At 48.7% G+C, this 23,230-nt stretch overlaps 1 protein-coding gene across 1 annotated transcript; it reads right to left on the bottom strand.

Annotated features, from left to right (window-relative positions):
* Nucleotides 1-20,961: 20,961 nt before the first annotated feature.
* On the bottom strand, nucleotides 20,962-21,330 carry LOC147663892 (histone H4). Its single transcript, XM_086950081.1, has one exon. The coding sequence runs from the start codon at nucleotides 21,311-21,313 to the stop codon at nucleotides 21,002-21,004; it is 312 nt and encodes a 103-aa protein (XP_086806207.1). The 5' UTR covers nucleotides 21,314-21,330; the 3' UTR covers nucleotides 20,962-21,001.
* Nucleotides 21,331-23,230: the final 1,900 nt, after the last annotated feature.

Here is a 23,230-nt window from a genome sequence, read left to right as displayed (position 1 = left end):
GGGGTGACATCTGAAATCTTACCCTGCGCGGAGCTCCATAACCCTGGGTAGAAGGGACAACTTCATCCCCTTGAAGATTAACACCTCCAAATGTCACAAGATTCATTAAAACTGCTGCCTGGAGGCTGGGGGTAGGCCCAAGGCCTTGCAGACCTTTCCCTGTAACTGTAAAGGGGTTAAATACACTTTGTGGTGTCTGTAATGTGTTGGTTATTCACACATCCAGCTAGGGGTGACATCTGAAATCTTACCCTGCGCGGAGCTCCATAACCCTGGGTAGAAGGGACAACTTCATCCCCTTGAAGCTTAACACCTCCAAATGTCACAAGATTCATCAAAACTGGTGCCTGGATGCTGGAAGTAGGCCCAAGGCCTTGCAGGCCTTTTCCTGGACCTGCAAAGGAGATAAATACACTGTGCTGAGTATGTAAAGTGCTTTATTTTCAAACGTGCAGCTAAGGGTAAAATCTGGAATCTTACCCGGTGCGGAGCTCCATAACTCTGGGTAGAAGGTACAACTTCATCCCCTTGAAGCTTAACACCTCCAAATGTCACAAGATTCATTAAAACTGCTGCCTGGAGGCTTGAGGTAGGCCCAAGGCCTTGCAGAGCTTTCCCTCTAACTGTAAAGGGGTTAAATAAACTTTGTGTTGTCTGAGATGTGTTGGTTATTCACACATCCAGGCAGGGGTGATACCTAAAATCTTACCCTGCGCGGAGCTCCACAACCCTGGGTAGAAGGTACAACTTCATCCCCTTGAAGCTTAACACCTCCAAATGTCACAAGATTCATTAAAACTGCTGCCTGGAGGCTGGAGGTAGGCCCAAGGCCTTGCAGACCTTTCCCTGTAACTGTAAAGGGGTTAAATACACTTTGGTGTCTGTAATGTGTTGGTTATTCACACATCCAGCTAGGGGTGACATCTGAAATCTTACCCTGCGCGGAGCTCCATAACCCTGGGTAGAAGGGACAACTTCATCCCCTTGAAGCTTAACATCTCCAAATGTCACAAGATTCATCAAAACTGGTGCCTGGTTGCTGGAAGTAGGCCCAAGGCCTTGCAGGCCTTTTCCTGTAACTGCAAAGTAGTTAAATACACTTTGCTGAGTGTGTGAAGTGCTTTGTTTTCAAACCTCCAGCTAGGGGTGTAATCTAGAATCTTACCCTGCGTGGAGCTCCATAACCCTGGGTAGAAGGTACAACTTCATCCCCTTGAAGCTTAACACCTCCAAATGTCACAAGATTCATCAAAACTGGTGCCTGGATGCTGGAAGTAGTCCCAATGCCTTGCAGGACTTTTCCTGTAACTGCAAAGTAGTTAAATACACTTTGCTGAGTATATGAAGTGCTTTGTTTTCAAACCTCCAGCTAGGGGTGTAATATGGAATCTTAATCTGCGCGGAGCTCCATAACCCTGGGTAGAAGGTACAACTTCATCCCCTTGAAGCTTAACACCTCCAAATGTCCCAAGTTTCAGTAAAACTGGTGCCTGGATGCTGTAAGTAGGCCCAAGGCCTTGCAGGCCTTTTCCTGGAACTGCAGAGGAGTTAAATACACTTTGTTGAGTATATGAAGTGCTTTGTTTTCAAACCTCCAGCTAGGGGTGTAATCTGGAATCTTACCCTGCGCGGAGCTCCACAACCCTGGGTAGAAGGTACAACTTCATCCCCTTGAAGCTTAACACCTCAAAATGTCACAAGATTCATTAAAACTGCTGCTTGGAGGTAGGCCCATGGCCTTGTAGACCTTTCCCTGTAACTGTACAGGGGTTAAATACACTTTTTGGTGTCTGTAATGTGTTGGTTATTCACACATCCAGCTAGGGGTGACATCTGAAATCTTACCCTGCGCGGAGCTCCATAACCCTGGGTAGAAGGTACAACTTCATCCCCTTGATGCTTAACACCTCCAAATGTCACAAGATTCATCAAAACTGGTGCCTGGATGCTGGAAGTAGGCCCAAGGCCTTGCAGGCCTTTTCCTGGAACTGCAGAGGAGTTAAATACACTTTGTTGAGTATATGAAGTGCTTTGTTTTCAAACCTCCAGCTAGGGGTGTAATCTGGAATCTTACCCTGCGCGGAGCTCCACAACCCTGGGTAGAAGGTACAACTTCTTCCCCTTGAAGCTTAACACCTCCAAATGTCGCAAGATTCACTAAAACTGCTGCCTGGAGACTAGAGGTAGGCCCAAGGCCTTGCAGACCTTTCCCTGTAACTGTAAAGGGGTTAAATACACTCTGTGGTGTCTGAGATGTGTTGGTTATTCACACATCCAGGCAGGGGTGATACCTGAACTCTTACCCTGCGCGGAGCTCCATAACCCTGGGTAGAAGGTACAACTTCATACCCTTTGAAAGTTAACACCTCCAAATGTCACAAGTATCAGTAAAACTGGTGCCTGGATGCTGTAAGTAGGCCCAAGGCCTTGCAGGCCTTTTCCTGGAACTGCAGAGGAGTTAAATACACTTTGCTGAGTATATGAAGTGCTTTGTTTTCAAACCTCCAGCTAGGGGTGTAATCTGGAATCTTACCCTGCGCGGAGCTCCATAACCCTGGGTAGAAGGTACAACTTCATCCCCTTGAAGCTTAACACCTCAAAATGTCACAAGATTCATTAAAACTGCTGCCTGGAGGCTAGCGGTAGGCCCAAGGCATTGCAGACCTTTCCTTGTAACTGTAAAGGGGTTAAATACACTTTGTGGTGTCAGGAATGTGTTGGTTATTCACACATCCAGCTAGGGGTGACATCTGAAATCTTACCCTGCGCGGAGCTCCATAACCCTGGGTAGAAGGGACAACTTCATCCCCTTGAAGCTTAACACCTCCAAATGTCACAAGATTCATCAAAACTGGTGCCTGGATGCTGGAAGTAGGCCCAAGGCCTTGCAGGCCTTTTCCTGGACCTGCAAAGGAGATAAATACACTGTGCTGAGTATGTAAAGTGCTTTATTTTCAAACGTGCAGCTAAGGGTAAAATCTGGAATCTTACCCGGTGCGGAGCTCCATAACTCTGGGTAGAAGGTACAACTTCATCCCCTTGAAGCTTAACACCTCCAAATGTCACAAGATTCATTAAAACTGCTGCCTGGAGGCTTGAGGTAGGCCCAAGGCCTTGCAGACCTTTCCCTCTAACTGTAAAGGGGTTAAATAAACTTTGTGTTGTCTGAGATGTGTTGGTTATTCACACATCCAGGCAGGGGTGATACCTAAAATCTTACCCTGCGCGGAGCTCCATAACCCTGGGTAGAAGGTACAACTTCATACCCTTTGAAGGTTAACACCTCCAAATGTCACAAGTATCAGTACAACTGGTGCCTGGATGCTGGAAGTAGGCCCAAGGCCTTGCAGGCCTTTTCCTGTTACTCTAAATGAGTTAAATACACTTTGCTGAGTATGTAAAGTTCTTTCTTTTCAAACGTGCAGCTAGGGGTGAAATCTGGAATCTTACCCTGCGCGGAGCTCCATAACCCTGGGTAGAAGGTACAACTTCATCCCCTTGAAGCTTAACACCTCCAAATGTCACAAGATTCATTAAAACTGCTGCCTGGAGGCTGGGGGTAGGCCCAAGGCCTTGCAGACCTTTCCCTGTAACTGTAAAGGGGTTAAATACACTTTGTGGTGTCTGTAATGTGTTGGTTATTCACAAATCCAGCTAGGGGTGACATCTGAAATCTTACCCTGCGCGGAGCTCCATAACCCTGGGTAGAAGGTACAACTTCATCCCCTTGATGCTTAACACCTCCAAATGTCACAAGATTCATCAAAACTGGTGCCTGGATGCTGGAAGTAGGCCCAAGGCCTTGCAGGCCTTTTCCTGGAACCGCAAAAGAGAAAAATACACTGTGCTGAGTATGTAAAGTGCTTTCTTTTCAAACGTGCAGTAGGGGGGAAATCTGGAATCTTACCCGGCGCGGAGCTCCATAACTCTGGGTAGAAGGTACAACTTCATACCCTTTGAAAGTTAACACCTCCAAATGTCACAAGTATCAGTAAAACTGGTGCCTGGATGCTGTAAGTAGGCCCAAGGCCTTGCAGGCCTTTTCCAGGAACTGCAGAGGAGTTAAATACACTTTGCTGAGTATATGAAGTGCTTTGTTTTCAAACCTCCAGCTAGGGGTGTAATCTGGAATCTTACCCTGCGCGGAGCTCCACAACCCTGGGTAGAAGGTACAACTTCATCCCCTTGAAGCTTAACACCTCCAAATGTCACAAGATTCATTAAAACTGCTGCCTGGAGGCTGGAGGTAGGCCCAAGGCCTTGCAGACCTTTCCCTGTAACTGTAAAGGGGTTAAATACACTTTGTGGTGTCTGTAATGTGTTGGTTATTCACACATCCAGCTAGGGGTGACATCTGAAATCTTACCCTGCGCGGAGCTCCATAACCCTGGGTAGAAGGGACAACTTCATCCCCTTGAAGCTTAACATCTCCAAATGTCACAAGATTCATCAAAACTGGTGCCTGGTTGCTGGAAGTAGGCCCAAGGCCTTGCAGGCCTTTTCCTGTAACTGCAAAGTAGTTAAATACACTTTGCTGAGTGTGTGAAGTGCTTTGTTTTCAAACCTCCAGCTAGGGGTGTAATCTAGAATCTTACCCTGCGCGGAGCTCCATAACCCTGGGTAGAAGGTACAACTTCATCCCCTTGAAGCTTAACACCTCCAAATGTCACAAGATTCATCAAAACTGGTGCCTGGATGCTGGAAGTAGTCCCAATGCCTTGCAGGACTTTTCCTGTAACTGCAAAGTAGTTAAATACACTTTGCTGAGTATATGAAGTGCTTTGTTTTCAAACCTCCAGCTAGGGGTGTAATATGGAATCTTAATCTGCGCGGAGCTCCATAACCCTGGGTAGAAGGTACAACTTCATCCCCTTGAAGCTTAACACCTCCAAATGTCCCAAGTTTCAGTAAAACTGGTGCCTGGATGCTGTAAGTAGGCCCAAGGCCTTGCAGGCCTTTTCCTGGAACTGCAGAGGAGTTAAATACACTTTGTTGAGTATATGAAGTGCTTTGTTTTCAAACCTCCAGCTAGGGGTGTAATCTGGAATCTTACCCTGCGCGGAGCTCCACAACCCTGGGTAGAAGGTACAACTTCATCCCCTTGAAGCTTAACACCTCAAAATGTCACAAGATTCATTAAAACTGCTGCTTGGAGGTAGGCCCATGGCCTTGTAGACCTTTCCCTGTAACTGTACAGGGGTTAAATACACTTTGTGGTGTCTGTAATGTGTTGGTTATTCACACATCCAGCTAGGGGTGACATCTGAAATCTTACCCTGCGCGGAGCTCCATAACCCTGGGTAGAAGGTACAACTTCATACCCTTTGAAGGTTAACAGCTCCAAATGTCACAAGTATCAGTACAGCTGGTGCCTGGATGCTGGAAGTAGGCCCAAGGCCTTGCAGGCCTTTTCCTGTTACTCTAAATGAGTTAAATACACTTTGCTGAGTATGTAAAGTGCTTTCTTTTCAAACGTGCAGCTAGGGGTGAAATCTGGAATCTTACCCTGCGCGGAGCTCCATAACCCTGGGTAGAAGGTACAACTTCATCCCCTTGCAGCTTAACACCTCCAAATGTCACAAGATTCATTAAAACTGCTGCCTGGAGGCTGGGGGTAGGCCCAAGGCCTTGCAGACCTTTCCCTGTAACTGTAAAGGGGTTAAATACACTTTGTGGTGTCTGTAATGTGTTGGTTATTCACACATCCAGCTAGGGGTGACATCTGAAATCTTACCATGCGCGGAGCTCCATAACCCTGGGTAGAAGGTACAACTTCATCCCCTTAAGGCTTAACACCTCCAAATGTCCCAAGTTTCAGTAAAACTGGTGCCTGGATGCTGTAAGTAGGCCCAAGGCCTTGCAGGCCTTTTCCTGGAACTGCAGAGGAGTTAAATACACTTTGTTGAGTATATGAAGTGCTTTGTTTTCAAACCTCCAGCTAGGGGTGAAATCTGGAATCTTACCCTGCGCGGAGCTCCATAACCCTGGGTAGAAGGTACAACTTCATACCCTTTGAAAGTTAACACCTCCAAATGTCACAAGTATCAGTAAAACTGGTGCCTGGATGCTGTAAGTAGGCCCAAGGCCTTGCAGGCCTTTTCCTGGAACTGCAGAGGAGTTAAATACACTTTGCTGAGTATATGAAGTGCTTTGTTTTCAAACCTCCAGCTAGGGGTGTAATCTCGAATCTTACCCTGCGCGGAGCTCCATAACCCTGGGTAGAAGGTAGAACTTCATCCCCTTGAAGCTTAACACCTCCAAATGTCACAAGATTCATTAAAACTGCTGCCTGGAGGCTGGAGGTAGGCCCAAGGCCTTGCAAACCTTTCCCTGTAACTGTAAAAGGGTTAAATACACTTTGTGGTGTCTGTAATGTGTTGGTTATTCACACATCCAGCTAGGGGTGACATCTGAAATCTTACCCTGCGCGGAGCTCCATAACCCTGCTTAGAAGGTACAACTTCATCCCCTTGATGCTTAACACCTCCAATTGTCACAAGATTCATTAAAACTGCTGCCTGGAGGCTGGAGGTAGACCCAAGGCCTTGCAGGCCTTTTCCTGGAACTGCAAAGGATATAAATACACTGTGCTGAGTATGTAAAGTGTTTTCTTTTCAAACGTGCAGCTAGGGGTGAAATCTGAAATCTTACCAGGTGCGGAGCTCCATAACTCTGGGAAGAAGGGACAACTTCATCCCCTTGAAGCTTAACACCTCCAAATGTCACAAGATTCATTAAAACTGCTGCCTGGATGCTGGAAGTAGTCCCAATGCCTTGCAGGACTTTTCCTGTAACTGCAAAGTAGTTAAATACACTTTGCTGAGTATGTGAAGTGCTTTGTTTTCAAACATCCAGCTATGGGTGAAATCTGGAATCTTACCCTGCGCGGAGCTCCATAACCCTGGGTAGAAGGTACAACTTCATCCCCTTGAAGCTTAACACCTCCAAATGTCACAAGATTCATTAAAACTGCTGCCTGGAGGCTAGCGGTAGGCAAAAGGCCTTGCAGACCTTTCCTTGTAACTGTAAAAGGGGTTAAATACACTTTGTGGTGTCAGGAATGTGTTGGTTATTCACACATCCAGCTAGGGGTGACATCTGAAATCTTACCCTGCGCGGAGCTCCATAACCCTGGGTAGAAGGGACAACTTCATCCCCTTGAAGCTTAACACCTCCAAATGTCACAAGATTCATCAAAACTGGTGCCTGGATGCTGGAAGTAGGCCCAAGGCCTTGCAGGCCTTTTCCTGGACCTGCAAAGGAGATAAATACACTGTGCTGAGTATGTAAAGTGCTTTATTTTCAAACGTGCAGCTAAGGGTAAAATCTGGAATCTTACCCGGTGCGGAGCTCCATAACTCTGGGTAGAAGGTACAACTTCATCCCCTTGAAGCTTAACACCTCCAAATGTCACAAGATTCATTAAAACTGCTGCCTGGAGGCTTGAGGTAGGCCCAAGGCCTTGCAGACCTTTCCCTCTAACTGTAAAGGGGTTAAATAAACTTTGTGTTGTCTGAGATGTGTTGGTTATTCACACATCCAGGCAGGGGTGATACCTAAAATCTTACCCTGCGCGGAGCTCCATAACCCTGGGTAGAAGGTACAACTTCATACCCTTTGAAGGTTAACACCTCCAAATGTCACAAGTATCAGTACAGCTGGTGCCTGGATGCTGGAAGTAGGCCCAAGGCCTTGCCGGCCTTTTCCTGTTACTCTAAATGAGTTAAATACACTTTGCTGAGTATGTAAAGTGCTTTCTTTTCAAACGTGCAGCTAGGGGTGAAATCTGGAATCTTACCCTGCGCGGAGCTCCATAACCCTGGGTAGAAGGTACAACTTCATCCCCTTGAAGCTTAACACCTCCAAATGTCACAAGATTCATTAAAACTGCTGCCTGGAGGCTGGGGGTAGGCCCAAGGCCTTGCAGACCTTTCCCTGTAACTGTAAAGGGGTTAAATACACTTTGTGGTGTCTGTAATGTGTTGGTTATTCACACATCCAGCTAGGGGTGACATCTGAAATCTTACCCTGCGCGGAGCTCCATAACCCTGGGTAGAAGGTACAACTTCATCCCCTTGAAGCTTAACACCTCCAAATGTCCCAAGTTTCAGTAAAACTGGTGCCTGGATGCTGTAAGTAGGCCCAAGGCCTTGCAGGCCTTTTCCTGGAACTGCAGAGGAGTTAAATACACTTTGTTGAGTATATGAAGTGCTTTGTTTTCAAACCTCCAGCTAGGGGTGTAATCTGGAATCTTACCCTGCGCGGAGCTCCACAACCCTGGGTAGAAGGTACAACTTCTTCCCCTTGAAGCTTAACACCTCCAAATGTCTCAAGATTCATCAAAACTGGTGCCTGGATGCTGGAAGTAGTCCCAATGCCTTGCAGGACTTTTCCTGTAACTGCAAAGTAGTTAAATACACTTTGCTGAGTATATGAAGTGCTTTGTTTTCAAACCTCCAGCTAGGGGTGTAATCTCGAATCTTACCCTGCGCGGAGCTCCATAACCCTGGGTAGAAGGTACAACTTCATCCCCTTGAAGCTTAACACCTCCAAATGTCACAAGATTCATTAAGACTGCTGCCTGGAGGCTGGAGGTAGGCCCAAGGCCTTGCAGACCTTTCCCTGTAACTGTAAAGGGGTTAAATACACTTTGTGGTGTCTGAGATGGGTTGGTTATTCACACATGCAGGCAGGGGTGATACCTGAAATCTTACCCTGCGCGGAGCTCCATAACCCTGGGTAGAAGGTACAACTTCATCCCCTTGAAGCTTAACACCTCCAAATGTCCCAAGTTTCAGTAAAACTGGTGCCTGGATGCTGTAAGTAGGCCCAAGGCCTTGCAGGCCTTTTCCTGGAATTGCAGAGGAGTTAAATACACTTTGTTGAGTATATGAAGTGCTTTGTTTTCAAACCTCCAGCTAGGGGTGTAATCTGGAATCTTACCCTGCGCGGAGCTCCACAACCCTGGGTAGAAGGTACAACTTCTTCCCCTTGAAGCTTAACACCTCCAAATGTCGCAAGATTCACTAAAACTGCTGCCTGGAGACTAGAGGTAGGCCCAAGGCCTTGCAGACCTTTCCCTGTAACTGTAAAGGGGTTAAATACACTTTGTGGTGTCTGAGATGGGTTGGTTATTCACACATGCAGGCAGGGGTGATACCTGAAATCTTACCCTGCGCGGAGCTCCATAACCCTGGGTAGAAGGTACAACTTCATACCCTTTGAAAGTTAACACCTCCAAATGTCACAAGAATCAGTAAAACTGGTGCCTGGATGCTGTAAGTAGGCCCAAGGCCTTGCAGGCCTTTTCCTGGAACTGCAGAGGAGTTAAATACACTTTGCTGAGTATATGAAGTGCTTTGTTTTCAAACCTCCAGCTAGGGGTGTAATCTGGAATCTTACCCTGCGCGGAGCTCCACAACCCTGGGTAGAAGGTACAACTTCATCCCCTTGAAGCTTAACACCTCCAAATGTCACAAGATTCATTAAAACTGCTGCCTGGAGGCTGGAGGTAGGCCCAAGGCCTTGCAGACCTTTCCCTGTAACTGTAAAGGGGTTAAATACACTTTGTGGTGTCTGTAATGTGTTGGTTATTCACACATCCAGCTAGGGGTGACATCTGAAATCTTACCCTGCGCGGAGCTCCATAACCCTGGGTAGAAGGGACAACTTCATCCCCTTGAAGCTTAACATCTCCAAATGTCACAAGATTCATCAAAACTGGTGCCTGGTTGCTAGAAGTAGGCCCAAGGCCTTGCAGGCCTTTTCCTGTAACTGCAAAGTAGTTAAATACACTTTGCTGAGTGTGTGAAGTGCTTTGTTTTCAAACCTCCAGCTAGGGGTGTAATCTAGAATCTTACCCTGCGCGGAGCTCCATAACCCTGGGTAGAAGGTACAACTTCATCCCCTTGAAGCTTAACACCTCCAAATGTCACAAGATTCATCAAAACTGGTGCCTGGATGCTGTAAGTAGGCCCAAGGCCTTGCAGGCCTTTTCCTGGAACTGCAGAGGAGTTAAATACACTTTGTTGAGTATATGAAGTGCTTTGTTTTCAAACCTCCAGCTAGGGGTGTAATCTGGAATCTTACCCTGCGCGGAGCTCCACAACCCTGGGTAGAAGGTACAACTTCTTCCCCTTGAAGCTTAACACCTCCAAATGTCGCAAGATTCACTAAAACTGCTGCCTGGAGACTAGAGGTAGGCCCAAGGCCTTGCAGACCTTTCCCTGTAACTGTAAAGGGGTTAAATACACTCTGTGGTGTCTGAGATGTGTTGGTTATTCACACATCCAGGCAGGGGTGATACCTGAACTCTTACCCTGCGCGGAGCTCCATAACCCTGGGTAGAAGGTACAACTTCATACCCTTTGAAAGTTAACACCTCCAAATGTCACAAGTATCAGTAAAACTGGTGCCTGGATGCTGTAAGTAGGCCCAAGGCCTTGCAGGCCTTTTCCTGGAACTGCAGAGGAGTTAAATACACTTTGATGAGTATATGAAGTGCTTTGTTTTCAAACCTCCAGCTAGGTGTGTAATCTGGAATCTTACCCTGCGCGGAGCTCCATAACCCTGGGTAGAAGGTACAACTTCATCCCCTTGAAGCTTAACACCTCAAAATGTCACAAGATTCATTAAAACTGCTGCCTGGAGGCTAGCGGTAGGCCCAAGGCATTGCAGACCTTTCCTTGTAACTGTAAAGGGGTTAAATACACTTTGTGGTGTCAGGAATGTGTTGGTTATTCACACATCCAGCTAGGGGTGACATCTGAAATCTTACCCTGCGCGGAGCTCCATAACCCTGGGTAGAAGGGACAACTTCATCCCCTTGAAGCTTAACACCTCCAAATGTCACAAGATTCATCAAAACTGGTGCCTGGATGCTGGAAGTAGGCCCAAGGCCTTGCAGGCCTTTTCCTGGACCTGCAAAGGAGATAAATACACTGTGCTGAGTATGTAAAGTGCTTTATTTTCAAACGTGCAGCTAAGGGTAAAATCTGGAATCTTACCCGGTGCGGAGCTCCATAACTCTGGGTAGAAGGTACAACTTCATCCCCTTGAAGCTTAACACCTCCAAATGTCACAAGATTCATTAAAACTGCTGCCTGGAGGCTTGAGGTAGGCCCAAGGCCTTGCAGACCTTTCCCTCTAACTGTAAAGGTGTTAAATAAACTTTGTGTTGTCTGAGATGTGTTGGTTATTCACACATCCAGGCAGGGGTGATACCTAAAATCTTACCCTGCGCGGAGCTCCATAACCCTGGGTAGAAGGTACAACTTCATACCCTTTGAAGGTTAACACCTCCAAATGTCACAAGTATCAGTACAACTGGTGCCTGGATGCTGGAAGTAGGCCCAAGGCCTTGCAGGCCTTTTCCTGTTACTCTAAATGAGTTAAATACACTTTGCTGAGTATGTAAAGTGCTTTCTTTTCAAACGTGCAGCTAGGGGTGAAATCTGGAATCTTACCCTGCGCGGAGCTCCATAACCCTGGGTAGAAGGTACAACTTCATCCCCTTGAAGCTTAACACCTCCAAATGTCACAAGATTCATTAAAACTGCTGCCTGGAGGCTGGGGGTAGGCCCAAGGCCTTGCAGACCTTTCCCTGTAACTGTAAAGGGGTTAAATACACTTTGTGGTGTCTGTAATGTGTTGGTTATTCACACATCCAGCTAGGGGTGACATCTGAAATCTTACCCTGCGCGGAGCTCCATAACCCTGGGTAGAAGGTACAACTTCATCCCCTTGATGCTTAACACCTCCAAATGTCACAAGATTCATCAAAACTGGTGCCTGGATGCTGGAAGTAGGCCCAAGGCCTTGCAGGCCTTTTCCTGGAACCGCAAAAGAGAAAAATACACTGTGCTGAGTATGTAAAGTGCTTTCTTTTCAAACGTGCAGTAGGGGGGAAATCTGGAATCTTACCCGGCGCGGAGCTCCATAACTCTGGGTAGAAGGTACAACTTCATCCCCTTGAAGCTTAACACCTCCAAATGTCCCAAGTTTCAGTAAAACTGGTGCCTGGATGCTGTAAGTAGGCCCAAGGCCTTGCAGGCCTTTTCCTGGAACTGCAGAGGAGTTAAATACACTTTGTTGAGTATATGAAGTGCTTTGTTTTCAAACCTCCAGCTAGGGGTGTAATCTGGAATCTTACCCTGCGCGGAGCTCCACAACCCTGGGTAGAAGGTACAACTTCTTCCCCTTGAAGCTTAACACCTCCAAATGTCGCAAGATTCACTAAAACTGCTGCCTGGAGACTAGAGGTAGGCCCAAGGCCTTGCAGACCTTTCCCTGTAACTGTAAAGGGGTTAAATACACTCTGTGGTGTCTGAGATGTGTTGGTTATTCACACATCCAGGCAGGGGTGATACCTGAAATCTTACCCTGCGCGGAGCTCCATAACCCTGGGTAGAAGGTACAACTTCATACCCTTTGAAAGTTAACACCTCCAAATGTCACAAGTATCAGTAAAACTGGTGCCTGGGTGCTGTAAGTAGGCCCAAGGCCTTGCAGGCCTTTTCCTGGAACTGCAGAGGAGTTAAATACACTTTGCTGAGTATATGAAGTGCTTTGTTTTCAAACCTCCAGCTAGGGGTGTAATCTGGAATCTTACCCTGCGCGGAGCTCCATAACCCTGGGTAGAATGTAAAACTTCATCCCCTTGAAGCTTAACACCTCCAAATGTCTCAAGATTCATCAAAACTGGTGCCTGGATGCTGGAAGTAGTCCCAATGCCTTGCAGGACTTTTCCTGTAACTGCATACTAGTTAAATACACTTTGCTGAGTATATGAAGTGCTTTGTTTTCAAACCTCCAGCTAGGGGTGTAATCTCGAATCTTACCCTGCGCGGAGCTCCATAACCCTGGGTAGAAGGTACAACTTCATCCCCTTGAAGCTTAACACCTCCAAATGTCACAAGATTCATTAAAACTGCTGCCTGGAGGCTGGAGGTAGGCCCAAGGCCTTGCAGACCTTTCCCTGTAACTGTAAAGGGGTTAAATACACTTTGTGGTGTCTGAGATGGGTTGGTTATTCACACATGCAGGCAGGGGTGATACCTGAAATCTTACCCTGCGCGGAGCTCCATAACCCTGGGTAGAAGGTACAACTTCATACCCTTTGAAAGTTAACACCTCCAAATGTCACAAGAATCAGTAAAACTGGTGCCTGGATGCTGTAAGTAGTCCCAATGCCTTGCAGGACTTTTCCTGTAACTGCAAAGCAGTTAAATACACTTTGCTGAGTATATGAAGTGCTTTGTTTTCAAACCTCCAGCTAGGGGTGTAATATGGAATCTTAATCTGCGCGGAGCTCCATAACCCTGGGTAGAAGGTACAACTTCATCCCCTTGAAGCTTAACACCTCCAAATGTCCCAAGTTTCAGTAAAACTGGTGCCTGGATGCTGTAAGTAGGCCCAAGGCCTTGCAGGCCTTTTCCTGGAACTGCAGAGGAGTTAAATACACTTTGTTGAGTATATGAAGTGCTTTGTTTTCAAACCTCCAGCTAGGGGTGTAATCTGGAATCTTACCCTGCGCGGAGCTCCACAACCCTGGGTAGAAGGTACAACTTCTTCCCCTTGAAGCTTAACACCTCCAAATGTCGCAAGATTCACTAAAACTGCTGCCTGGAGACTAGAGGTAGGCCCAAGGCCTTGCAGACCTTTCCCTGTAACTGTAAAGGGGTTAAATACACTCTGTGGTGTCTGAGATGTGTTGGTTATTCACACATCCAGGCAGGGGTGATACCTGAAATCTTACCCTGCGCGGAGCTCCATAACCCTGGGTAGAAGGTACAACTTCATCCCCTTTGAAAGTTAACACCTCCAAATGTCACAAGTATCAGTAAAACTGGTGCCTGGATGCTGTAAGTAGGCCCAAGGCCTTGCAGGCCTTTTCCAGGAACTGCAGAGGAGTTAAATACACTTTGCTGAGTATATGAAGTGCTTTGTTTTCAAACCTCCAGCTAGGGGTGTAATCTGGAATCTTACCCTGCGCGGAGCTCCACAACCCTGGGTAGAAGGTACAACTTCATCCCCTTGAAGCTTAACACCTCCAAATGTCACAAGATTCATTAAAACTGCTGCCTGGAGGCTGGAGGTAGGCCCAAGGCCTTGCAGACCTTTCCCTGTAACTGTAAAGGGGTTAAATACACTTTGTGGTGTCTGTAATGTGTTGGTTATTCACACATCCAGCTAGGGGTGACATCTGAAATCTTACCCTGCGCGGAGCTCCATAACCCTGGGTAGAAGGGACAACTTCATCCCCTTGAAGCTTAACATCTCCAAATGTCACAAGATTCATCAAAACTGGTGCCTGGTTGCTGGAAGTAGGCCCAAGTCCTTGCAGGCCTTTTCCTGTAACTGCAAAGTAGTTAAATACACTTTGCTGAGTGTGTGAAGTGCTTTGTTTTCAAACCTCCAGCTAGGGGTGTAATCTAGAATCTTACCCTGCGCGGAGCTCCATAACCCTGGGTAGAAGGTACAACTTCATCCCCTTGAAGCTTAACACCTCCAAATGTCACAAGATTCATCAAAACTGGTGCCTGGATGCTGTAAGTAGGCCCAAGGCCTTGCAGGCCTTTTCCTGGAACTGCAGAGGAGTTAAATACACTTTGTTGAGTATATGAAGTGCTTTGTTTTCAAACCTCCAGCTAGGGGTGTAATCTGGAATCTTACCCTGCGCGGAGCTCCACAACCCTGGGTAGAAGGTACAACTTCTTCCCCTTGAAGCTTAACACCTCCAAATGTCGCAAGATTCACTAAAACTGCTGCCTGGAGACTAGAGGTAGGCCCAAGGCCTTGCAGACCTTTCCCTGTAACTGTAAAGGGGTTAAATACACTCTGTGGTGTCTGAGATGTGTTGGTTATTCACACATCCAGGCAGGGGTGATACCTGAACTCTTACCCTGCGCGGAGCTCCATAACCCTGGGTAGAAGGTACAACTTCATACCCTTTGAAAGTTAACACCTCCAAATGTCACAAGTATCAGTAAAACTGGTGCCTGGATGCTGTAAGTAGGCCCAAGGCCTTGCAGGCCTTTTCCTGGAACTGCAGAGGAGTTAAATACACTTTGATGAGTATATGAAGTGCTTTGTTTTCAAACCTCCAGCTAGGGGTGTAATTTGGAATCTTACCCTGCGCGGAGCTCCATAACCCTGGGTAGAAGGTACAACTTCATCCCCTTGAAGCTTAACACCTCAAAATGTCACAAGATTCATTAAAACTGCTGCCTGGAGGCTAGCGGTAGGCCCAAGGCATTGCAGACCTTTCCTTGTAACTGTAAAGGGGTTAAATACACTTTGTGGTGTCAGGAATGTGTTGGTTATTCACACATCCAGCTAGGGGTGACATCTGAAATCTTACCCTGCGCGGAGCTCCATAACCCTGGGTAGAAGGGACAACTTCATCCCCTTGAAGCTTAACACCTCCAAATGTCACAAGATTCATCAAAACTGGTGCCTGGATACTGGAAGTAGGCCCAAGGCCTTGCAGGCCTTTTCCTGGACCTGCAAAGGAGATAAATACACTGTGCTGAGTATGTAAAGTGCTTTATTTTCAAACGTGCAGCTAAGGGTAAAATCTGGAATCTTACCCGGTGCGGAGCTCCATAACTCTGGGTAGAAGGTACAACTTCATCCCCTTGAAGCTTAACACCTCCAAATGTCACAAGATTCATTAAAACTGCTGCCTGGAGGCTTGAGGTAGGCCCAAGGCCTTGCAGACCTTTCCCTCTAACTGTAAAGGTGTTAAATAAACTTTGTGTTGTCTGAGATGTGTTGGTTATTCACACATCCAGGCAGGGGTGATACCTAAAATCTTACCCTGCGCGGAGCTCCATAACCCTGGGTAGAAGGTACAACTTCATACCCTTTGAAGGTTAACACCTCCAAATGTCACAAGTATCAGTACAACTGGTGCCTGGATGCTGGAAGTAGGCCCAAGGCCTTGCAGGCCTTTTCCTGTTACTCTAAATGAGTTAAATACACTTTGCTGAGTATGTAAAGTGCTTTCTTTTCAAACGTGCAGCTAGGGGTGAAATCTGGAATCTTACCCTGCGCGGAGCTCCATAACCCTGGGTAGAAGGTACAACTTCATCCCCTTGAAGCTTAACACCTCCAAATGTCACAAGATTCATTAAAACTGCTGCCTGGAGGCTGGGGGTAGGCCCAAGGCCTTGCAGACCTTTCCCTGTAACTGTAAAGGGGTTAAATACACTTTGTGGTGTCTGTAATGTGTTGGTTATTCACACATCCAGCTAGGGGTGACATCTGAAATCTTACCCTGCGCGGAGCTCCATAACCCTGGGTAGAAGGTACAACTTCATCCCCTTGATGCTTAACACCTCCAAATGTCACAAGATTCATCAAAACTGGTGCCTGGATGCTGGAAGTAGGCCCAAGGCCTTGCAGGCCTTTTCCTGGAACTGCAGAGGAGTTAAATACACTTTGCTGAGTATATGAAGTGCTTTGTTTTCAAACCTCCAGCTAGGGGTGTAATCTGGAATCTTACCCTGCGCGGAGCTCCATAACCCTGGGTAGAAGGTACAACTTCATCCCCTTGAAGCTTAACACCTCAAAATGTCACAAGATTCATTAAAACTGCTGCCTGGAGGCTAGCGGTAGGCCCAAGGCATTGCAGACCTTTCCTTGTAACTGTAAAGGGGTTAAATACACTTTGTGGTGTCAGGAATGTGTTGGTTATTCACACATCCAGCTAGGGGTGACATCTGAAATCTTACCCTGCGCGGAGCTCCATAACCCTGGGTAGAAGGGACAACTTCATCCCCTTGAAGCTTAACACCTCCAAATGTCACAAGATTCATCAAAACTGGTGCCTGGATGCTGGAAGTAGGCCCAAGGCCTTGCAGGCCTTTTCCTGGACCTGCAAAGGAGATAAATACACTGTGCTGAGTATGTAAAGTGCTTTATTTTCAAACGTGCAGCTAAGGGTAAAATCTGGAATCTTACCCGGTGCGGAGCTCCATAACTCTGGGTAGAAGGTACAACTTCATCCCCTTGAAGCTTAACACCTCCAAATGTCACAAGATTCATTAAAACTGCTGCCTGGAGGCTTGAGGTAGGCCCAAGGCCTTGCAGACCTTTCCCTCTAACTGTAAAGGTGTTAAATAAACTTTGTGTTGTCTGAGATGTGTTGGTTATTCACACATCCAGGCAGGGGTGATACCTAAAATCTTACCCTGCGCGGAGCTCCATAACCCTGGGTAGAAGGTACAACTTCATACCCTTTGAAGGTTAACACCTCCAAATGTCACAAGTATCAGTACAACTGGTGCCTGGATGCTGGAAGTAGGCCCAAGGCCTTGCAGGCCTTTTCCTGTTACTCTAAATGAGTTAAATACACTTTGCTGAGTATGTAAAGTGCTTTCTTTTCAAACGTGCAGCTAGGGGTGAAATCTGGAATCTTACCCTGCGCGGAGCTCCATAACCCTGGGTAGAAGGTACAACTTCATCCCCTTGAAGCTTAACACCTCCAAATGTCACAAGATTCATTAAAACTGCTGCCTGGAGGCTGGGGGTAGGCCCAAGGCCTTGCAGACCTTTCCCTGTAACTGTAAAGGGGTTAAATACACTTTGTGGTGTCTGTAATGTGTTGGTTATTCACACATCCAGCTAGGGGTGACATCTGAAATCTTACCCTGCGCGGAGCTCCATAACCCTGGGTAGAAGGTACAACTTCATCCCCTTGATGCTTAACACCTCCAAATGTCACAAGATTCATCAAAACTGGTGCCTGGATGCTGGAAGTAGGCCCAAGGCCTTGCAGGCCTTTTCCTGGAACTGCAGAGGAGTTAAATACACTTTGCTGAGTATATGAAGTGCTTTGTTTTCAAACCTCCAGCTAGGGGTGTAATCTGGAATCTTACCCTGCGCGGAGCTCCATAACCCTGGGTAGAAGGTACAACTTCATCCCCTTGAAGCTTAACACCTCAAAATGTCACAAGATTCATTAAAACTGCTGCCTGGAGGCTAGCGGTAGGCCCAAGGCATTGCAGACCTTTCCTTGTAACTGTAAAGGGGTTAAATACACTTTGTGGTGTCAGGAATGTGTTGGTTATTCACACATCCAGCTAGGGGTGACATCTGAAATCTTACCCTGCGCGGAGCTCCATAACCCTGGGTAGAAGGGACAACTTCATCCCCTTGAAGCTTAACACCTCAAAATGTCACAAGATTCATTAAAACTGCTGCCTGGAGGCTAGCGGTAGGCCCAAGGCATTGCAGACCTTTCCTTGTAACTGTAAAGGGGTTAAATACACTTTGTGGTGTCTGAGATGTGTTGGTTATTCACACATCCAGGCAGGGGTGATACCTGAAATCTTACCCTGCGCGGAGCTCCATAACCCTGGGTAGAAGGTACAACTTCATACCCTTTGAAAGTTAACACCTCCAAATGTCACAAGTATCAGTAAAACTGGTGCCTGGATGCTGTAAGTAGGCCCAAGGCCTTGCAGGCCTTTTCCTGGAACTGCAGAGGAGTTAAATACACTTTGCTGAGTATATGAAGTGCTTTGTTTTCAAACCTCCAGCTAGGGGTGTAATCTGGAATCTTACCCTGTGCGGAGCTCCACAACCCTGGGTAGAATGTAAAACTTCATCCCCTTGAAGCTTAACACCTCCAAATGTCTCAAGATTCATCAAAACTGGTGCCTGGATGCTGGAAGTAGTCCCAATGCCTTGCAGACCTTTCCCTGTAACTGTACAGGGGTTAAATACACTCTGTTGTGTATGTGATTTGTTGGGTTTTCACACATCTAGGCAGGCAAGCATCACAAAAACAGGTGGCTGGAGACAGGCCCAAGGCCTTGTCCTGATGCTATAAAGGGGTGAAATACACTTTATTGACCATGTAAAGTGTTTTCTTATCAAACCTCCAGCCAGGGGTATAACCCGAAATCTTACCCTGCGCGGAGCTCCATAGCCAAGGTTAGTAGGAGCAACTGTATCCCTTTGAAGATGAACTCAACCAAATGTTACAATTATCACTAAACAGGCCCACAGCCTTGTGCTGATACTGTAACAGGGGTGAATCTCACCCTGCGCGGAGCTCCATAGCCCTGTGTAGAAATAGCCACTTTGTGCCTGCAGGCTAGAAATGGGCTTGGGACACTGAAGGCTAGAATCTGATAATGTAAAATACCTTTTGAATGAAGTTATTTTTTTTTGGCAGACCTCCAGCTAAGGGGGAAAACCGGAAATGTTACCCGAATCGGAGCTCACCAGCCCTGGGTAGGAAAAGTGACTTTGTCCCCTTGAACCTAAAGAGTTGGTATAAAATCAATTTAAAAAAAAAAGTGTATATATAGTTTTTTTTTTGCTTACCTCCAGCTAAGGGGGAAAACCGGAAATGTTACCCGAATCGGAGCTCCATAGCCTCGGGTAGAAACAGTGACTTTGTCCCCTTGAACCTAGAGTTAAAAAAAAAAAAAAATGTTTATATATAGTAAAAAAAAAAAAAAAGCAATACAATAAAAATGTGTATATGTAGTTTTTTTGTTTTTTTTTTTGGGCCGACCTCCAGCTAAGGGGGAAAGCCGGAAATTTTACCCGAATCGGAGCTCACCAGCCCTGGGTAGGAAAAGTGACTTTGTCCCCTTGAACCTGAAGAGTTAGTATACAATGAATTAAACAAAAAAAATTGTATATATCGTTTTTTTTTCTGTTTTGCTTACCTCCAGCAAGGGGGAAAACCGAAAATTTTACCCGAATCGGAGCTCCCCAGCCCTGGGTAGAAGTAGTGCCATTGTCCCCTTGAACCAAACTGTCCACACAGAAAAAAAAAAAACTGAAACGGGTGCTTAAAGACCCACAGGGACCCGTAAACGGTCATGCTGGTTCGCCGCAAGAATCAGGATGCCACAGCCTCTTCCTATGGGCCTGCATGGGAACTCGACTTCATCGACCATTAAGCCCCCACGCAGTGGGGGCTTACAGATCCTGGGCAGGAGACAAAGTTGGAGTTAGCGCGGCCGTTCCGCCGCCCGGCCATCTGGTCGCCAGGCTCACTGGGCCATCTGGTCACTGCACAACGGTGCGACCAGATGGCCCACTGAGCCATGCGACCAGATGGCCGAGCGGCGGAACCGCCGCGTTAACCCCAACTTTGTCTCCCGCTCTGGTGCTGTAACCCCCCACTACGTGGGGGCTTAATAGTCGGCATAGGTCCCCCAGTCCAGGCCTCTAAGACGGCGGGCCCCTGGGCAGGGCTAAACCTGCCTTATCTCCCGAGTTTCGTCGCCCCAGGATAACGGGACCCTGGGGCGGTCTACACACGCCTTAGGTCCCCAGTCCAGGGCTCCATGACGGTGGGCCCCTGAACCGGGCTGAACCCGCCTTAGGTTACCAGTTCAGGGCTCCATGGTGGCGGTCCCCGGGGCCGGGCTAAGCACGCCTTATCTCTCCGGTTTCGGGGCCAAGAACAACGGGACCCTGGGGCGGGCTACACACGCCTTCGGTCCCCAATCCAGGCATCCATGATGGCGGGCCCCTGGGCAGGGCTAAACACGCCTTATGGTCCCCAGTCCAGGGCTCCATGATGGCGGGCCCCTGGGCAGGGATAAACACGCCTTAGGTCCCCAGTCCAGGGCTCCATGATGGCGGAGCCCTGTGCCGTGCTAAACCTGCCTTATCTACCCAGTTTCGGGCCTCAGGATAAAGAGACCCTGGGGCGGGCTACACACGCCTTAGGTCCCCAGTCCATGGCTCCATGATGTAGGTCCCCTGAACCCGCCTTAGGTTACCAGTTTAGGGCTCTACGGTGGCGGACCCTGGGCCGGGCTGAACCCGCCTTCCCGAGCAGAGTGGCTGCGGAGCAAATCCCCGGGTTCCCCCCATCCTCCCTTCCCGACCGAGCGGGGGCCTAGATAGGAGCCCTGCGCTGCGGGAATAATAGTTCATAGACCCAGCTCTCACAAGACATGGTGGTCGGCTCTTAAAAGAGCCTTTGGGTTGTTTTGTCTTTTTTTTCCGTGGGCAAGTCGAGTGTTTAACCGCCGAATCCGTAGAGGGTGCGGCCCTGGCGCTTCAGGGCATAGACCACATCCATGGCGGTGACGGTCTTCCTCTTGGCGTGCTCGGTGTAGGTGACGGCATCCCGGATCACGTTCTCCAGGAAAACCTTCAGCACTCCGCGGGTCTCCTCGTAGATGAGGCCGGAGATGCGCTTGACTCCGCCACGGCGCGCCAGGCGGCGAATGGCCGGCTTGGTGATGCCCTGGATGTTGTCCCGGAGCACCTTGCGGTGCCTCTTGGCGCCGCCTTTGCCGAGCCCCTTCCCTCCTTTGCCGCGTCCAGACATGTTCTCCTCTCGGTGCTGTGAGCAGAAATGATAGCTCAAGCCCCGCACCGGCGGATTATATGGAGGAGCTGCGGACCTGCGAGGGAGTCCAAGCGCCCGCCCTGTGAGGCGGGAGAGCCCGGCCCCGGCCCGCCCTCTGCAGGGAGCGGGGGCTGGAGAGGCCGTTGCCGTTTGAAAAAGAGCGGGCTCCCAGCCCGCCTTTGTTATGGCGGGCTGGCTCAGCAGCTGCCGCCAGTGCACAGATCACAGTGAAACACACGCACACGCCTCCCTTCCCGGCCCCCACTTGTGACCGCAGCCCGCCTAAACCTCTCGTTCCGTGCCCCTGCCAAGATGAACCGAAGCCTCGGACATGTTTCAATGGAGCCCACACCGGCTCCACCCCGCTGTGTGACACCGCCTGCAACCCCGTAACACCGTCCACGTCTCGCGCCCAAGGCACCTCCCTTCCCGGCCCCCACTTGTGACCGCAGCCCGCCTAACCCTCTCGTTCGGTGCCCCCTCCCAATATGAACCGAAGCCTCGGACTTGTTTCAATGGAGCCCTACACCGGCACCACCCCGCTGTGTGACACCGCCTGCAACCCCGTAACACTGTCCAAGTCTCGCGCCCAAGGCACCTCTTTTCCCGGCCCCCACTTGTGACCGCGGCCCGCCTAACCCTCTCGTTCCGTGCCCCTCCCAATATGAACAGATGCTTAGGACATGTTTCAATGGAGCCCACACCGGCTCCTCCCCGCTGTGTGTGACTGCCTGCAACCCCGTAACACTGTCCACGTCTCGAGCCCAAGGCACCTCTCTTCCCGGCCCCTACTTTTGACCGCGGCCCGCCTAACCCTCTCTTTCGGCGCCCCCTCCCAATATGAACAGAAGCCTCGGACATGTTTAATGGAGCCCAACACACGTTAAAGGCCTCACCGGCACCACCCCGCTGTGTCTGGCCGCCTGCAATCCCGTAACGGTCCCCATCTCGCGCCCGGTTGTATCGTCTGCCCCAAAAAGATGCCAAATAAATATAGGATTTTTATTAGAAAAAACATTATGGATATCGGACTCGAAGCTGGGCTTTGGGGACGGGGGCAACAATTATATGCAGGGCCGAGGGCTTGGACTGTGTCCCACCTATGAAGCGACGGCGCGGGCGCTGCCGCATCTATGAAGCCGCCAGAGTAACACCTCGGCACGGATACGCTCTTTGATGGAGTCTGTGGATGGCCCTGAAAAGAGCCTTTGTGTTTAGGGTGTATTTCCACGGGGGTCTGCGGGCCTTTACTTGCTTGCTTTGCCCTGTGCCTTGTGGCTCTCGGTTTTCTTGGGCAGCAGCACGGCCTGGATGTTGGGCAGGACTCCTCCCTGGGCGATGGTGACTCGGCCCAGCAGCTTGTTCAGCTCCTCGTCGTTGCGGATGGCCAGCTGGAGGTGTCTGGGGATGATGCGGGTCTTCTTGTTGTCCCGGGCGGCGTTGCCAGCCAGCTCCAGGATCTCGGCGGTCAGGTACTCCAGCACTACAGCCAGATAGACGGGGGCACCGGCGCCCACCCTCTCGGCGTAGCTTCCCTTACGGAGCAGTCTGTGCACACGGCCCACGGGGAACTGGAGCCCGGCTCTGGAAGAGCGTGTCTTGGCCTTGGCGCGGGCCTTTCCTCCCTGCTTTCCGCGTCCAGACATGGCGATCGATGTAAAGTCTCAGTCACACAACAGCGAGAATGATACTGCTCTTTTTGCTGGACTCGGTAATATAAAGACTTCGGGTGCGTCTGATTGGTTGACAGCTAGTCGTTGATAGTACTTCTCATTGGAGGAAGGCGTGCTATGGTTTAGCCAATCAGTGTCCCAGAACCGCATTACAATAGGAAGTGGGGGCCCGGCCTATACCTGCCAATGAGAAGGGAGAGCCGGTAAGAAGCTGCTTTGCACG

This window comes from Lissotriton vulgaris, unplaced genomic scaffold (genome assembly GCF_964263255.1).
Source record: "Lissotriton vulgaris unplaced genomic scaffold, aLisVul1.2 SCAFFOLD_728, whole genome shotgun sequence".
In the NCBI taxonomy this organism is placed as follows: Eukaryota; Metazoa; Chordata; class Amphibia; order Caudata; family Salamandridae; genus Lissotriton; species Lissotriton vulgaris.
Note: the sequence above shows the minus strand (reverse complement) of the source record. Positions and strands in the feature narration are given on the sequence as shown.

Bases quoted from the DNA above. Each gene is read 5' to 3' on its own strand.
- LOC147663892 (XM_086950081.1), bottom strand. From the start codon at position 21,313: ATGTCTGGACGCGGCAAAGGAGGGAAGGGGCTCGGCAAAGGCGGCGCC.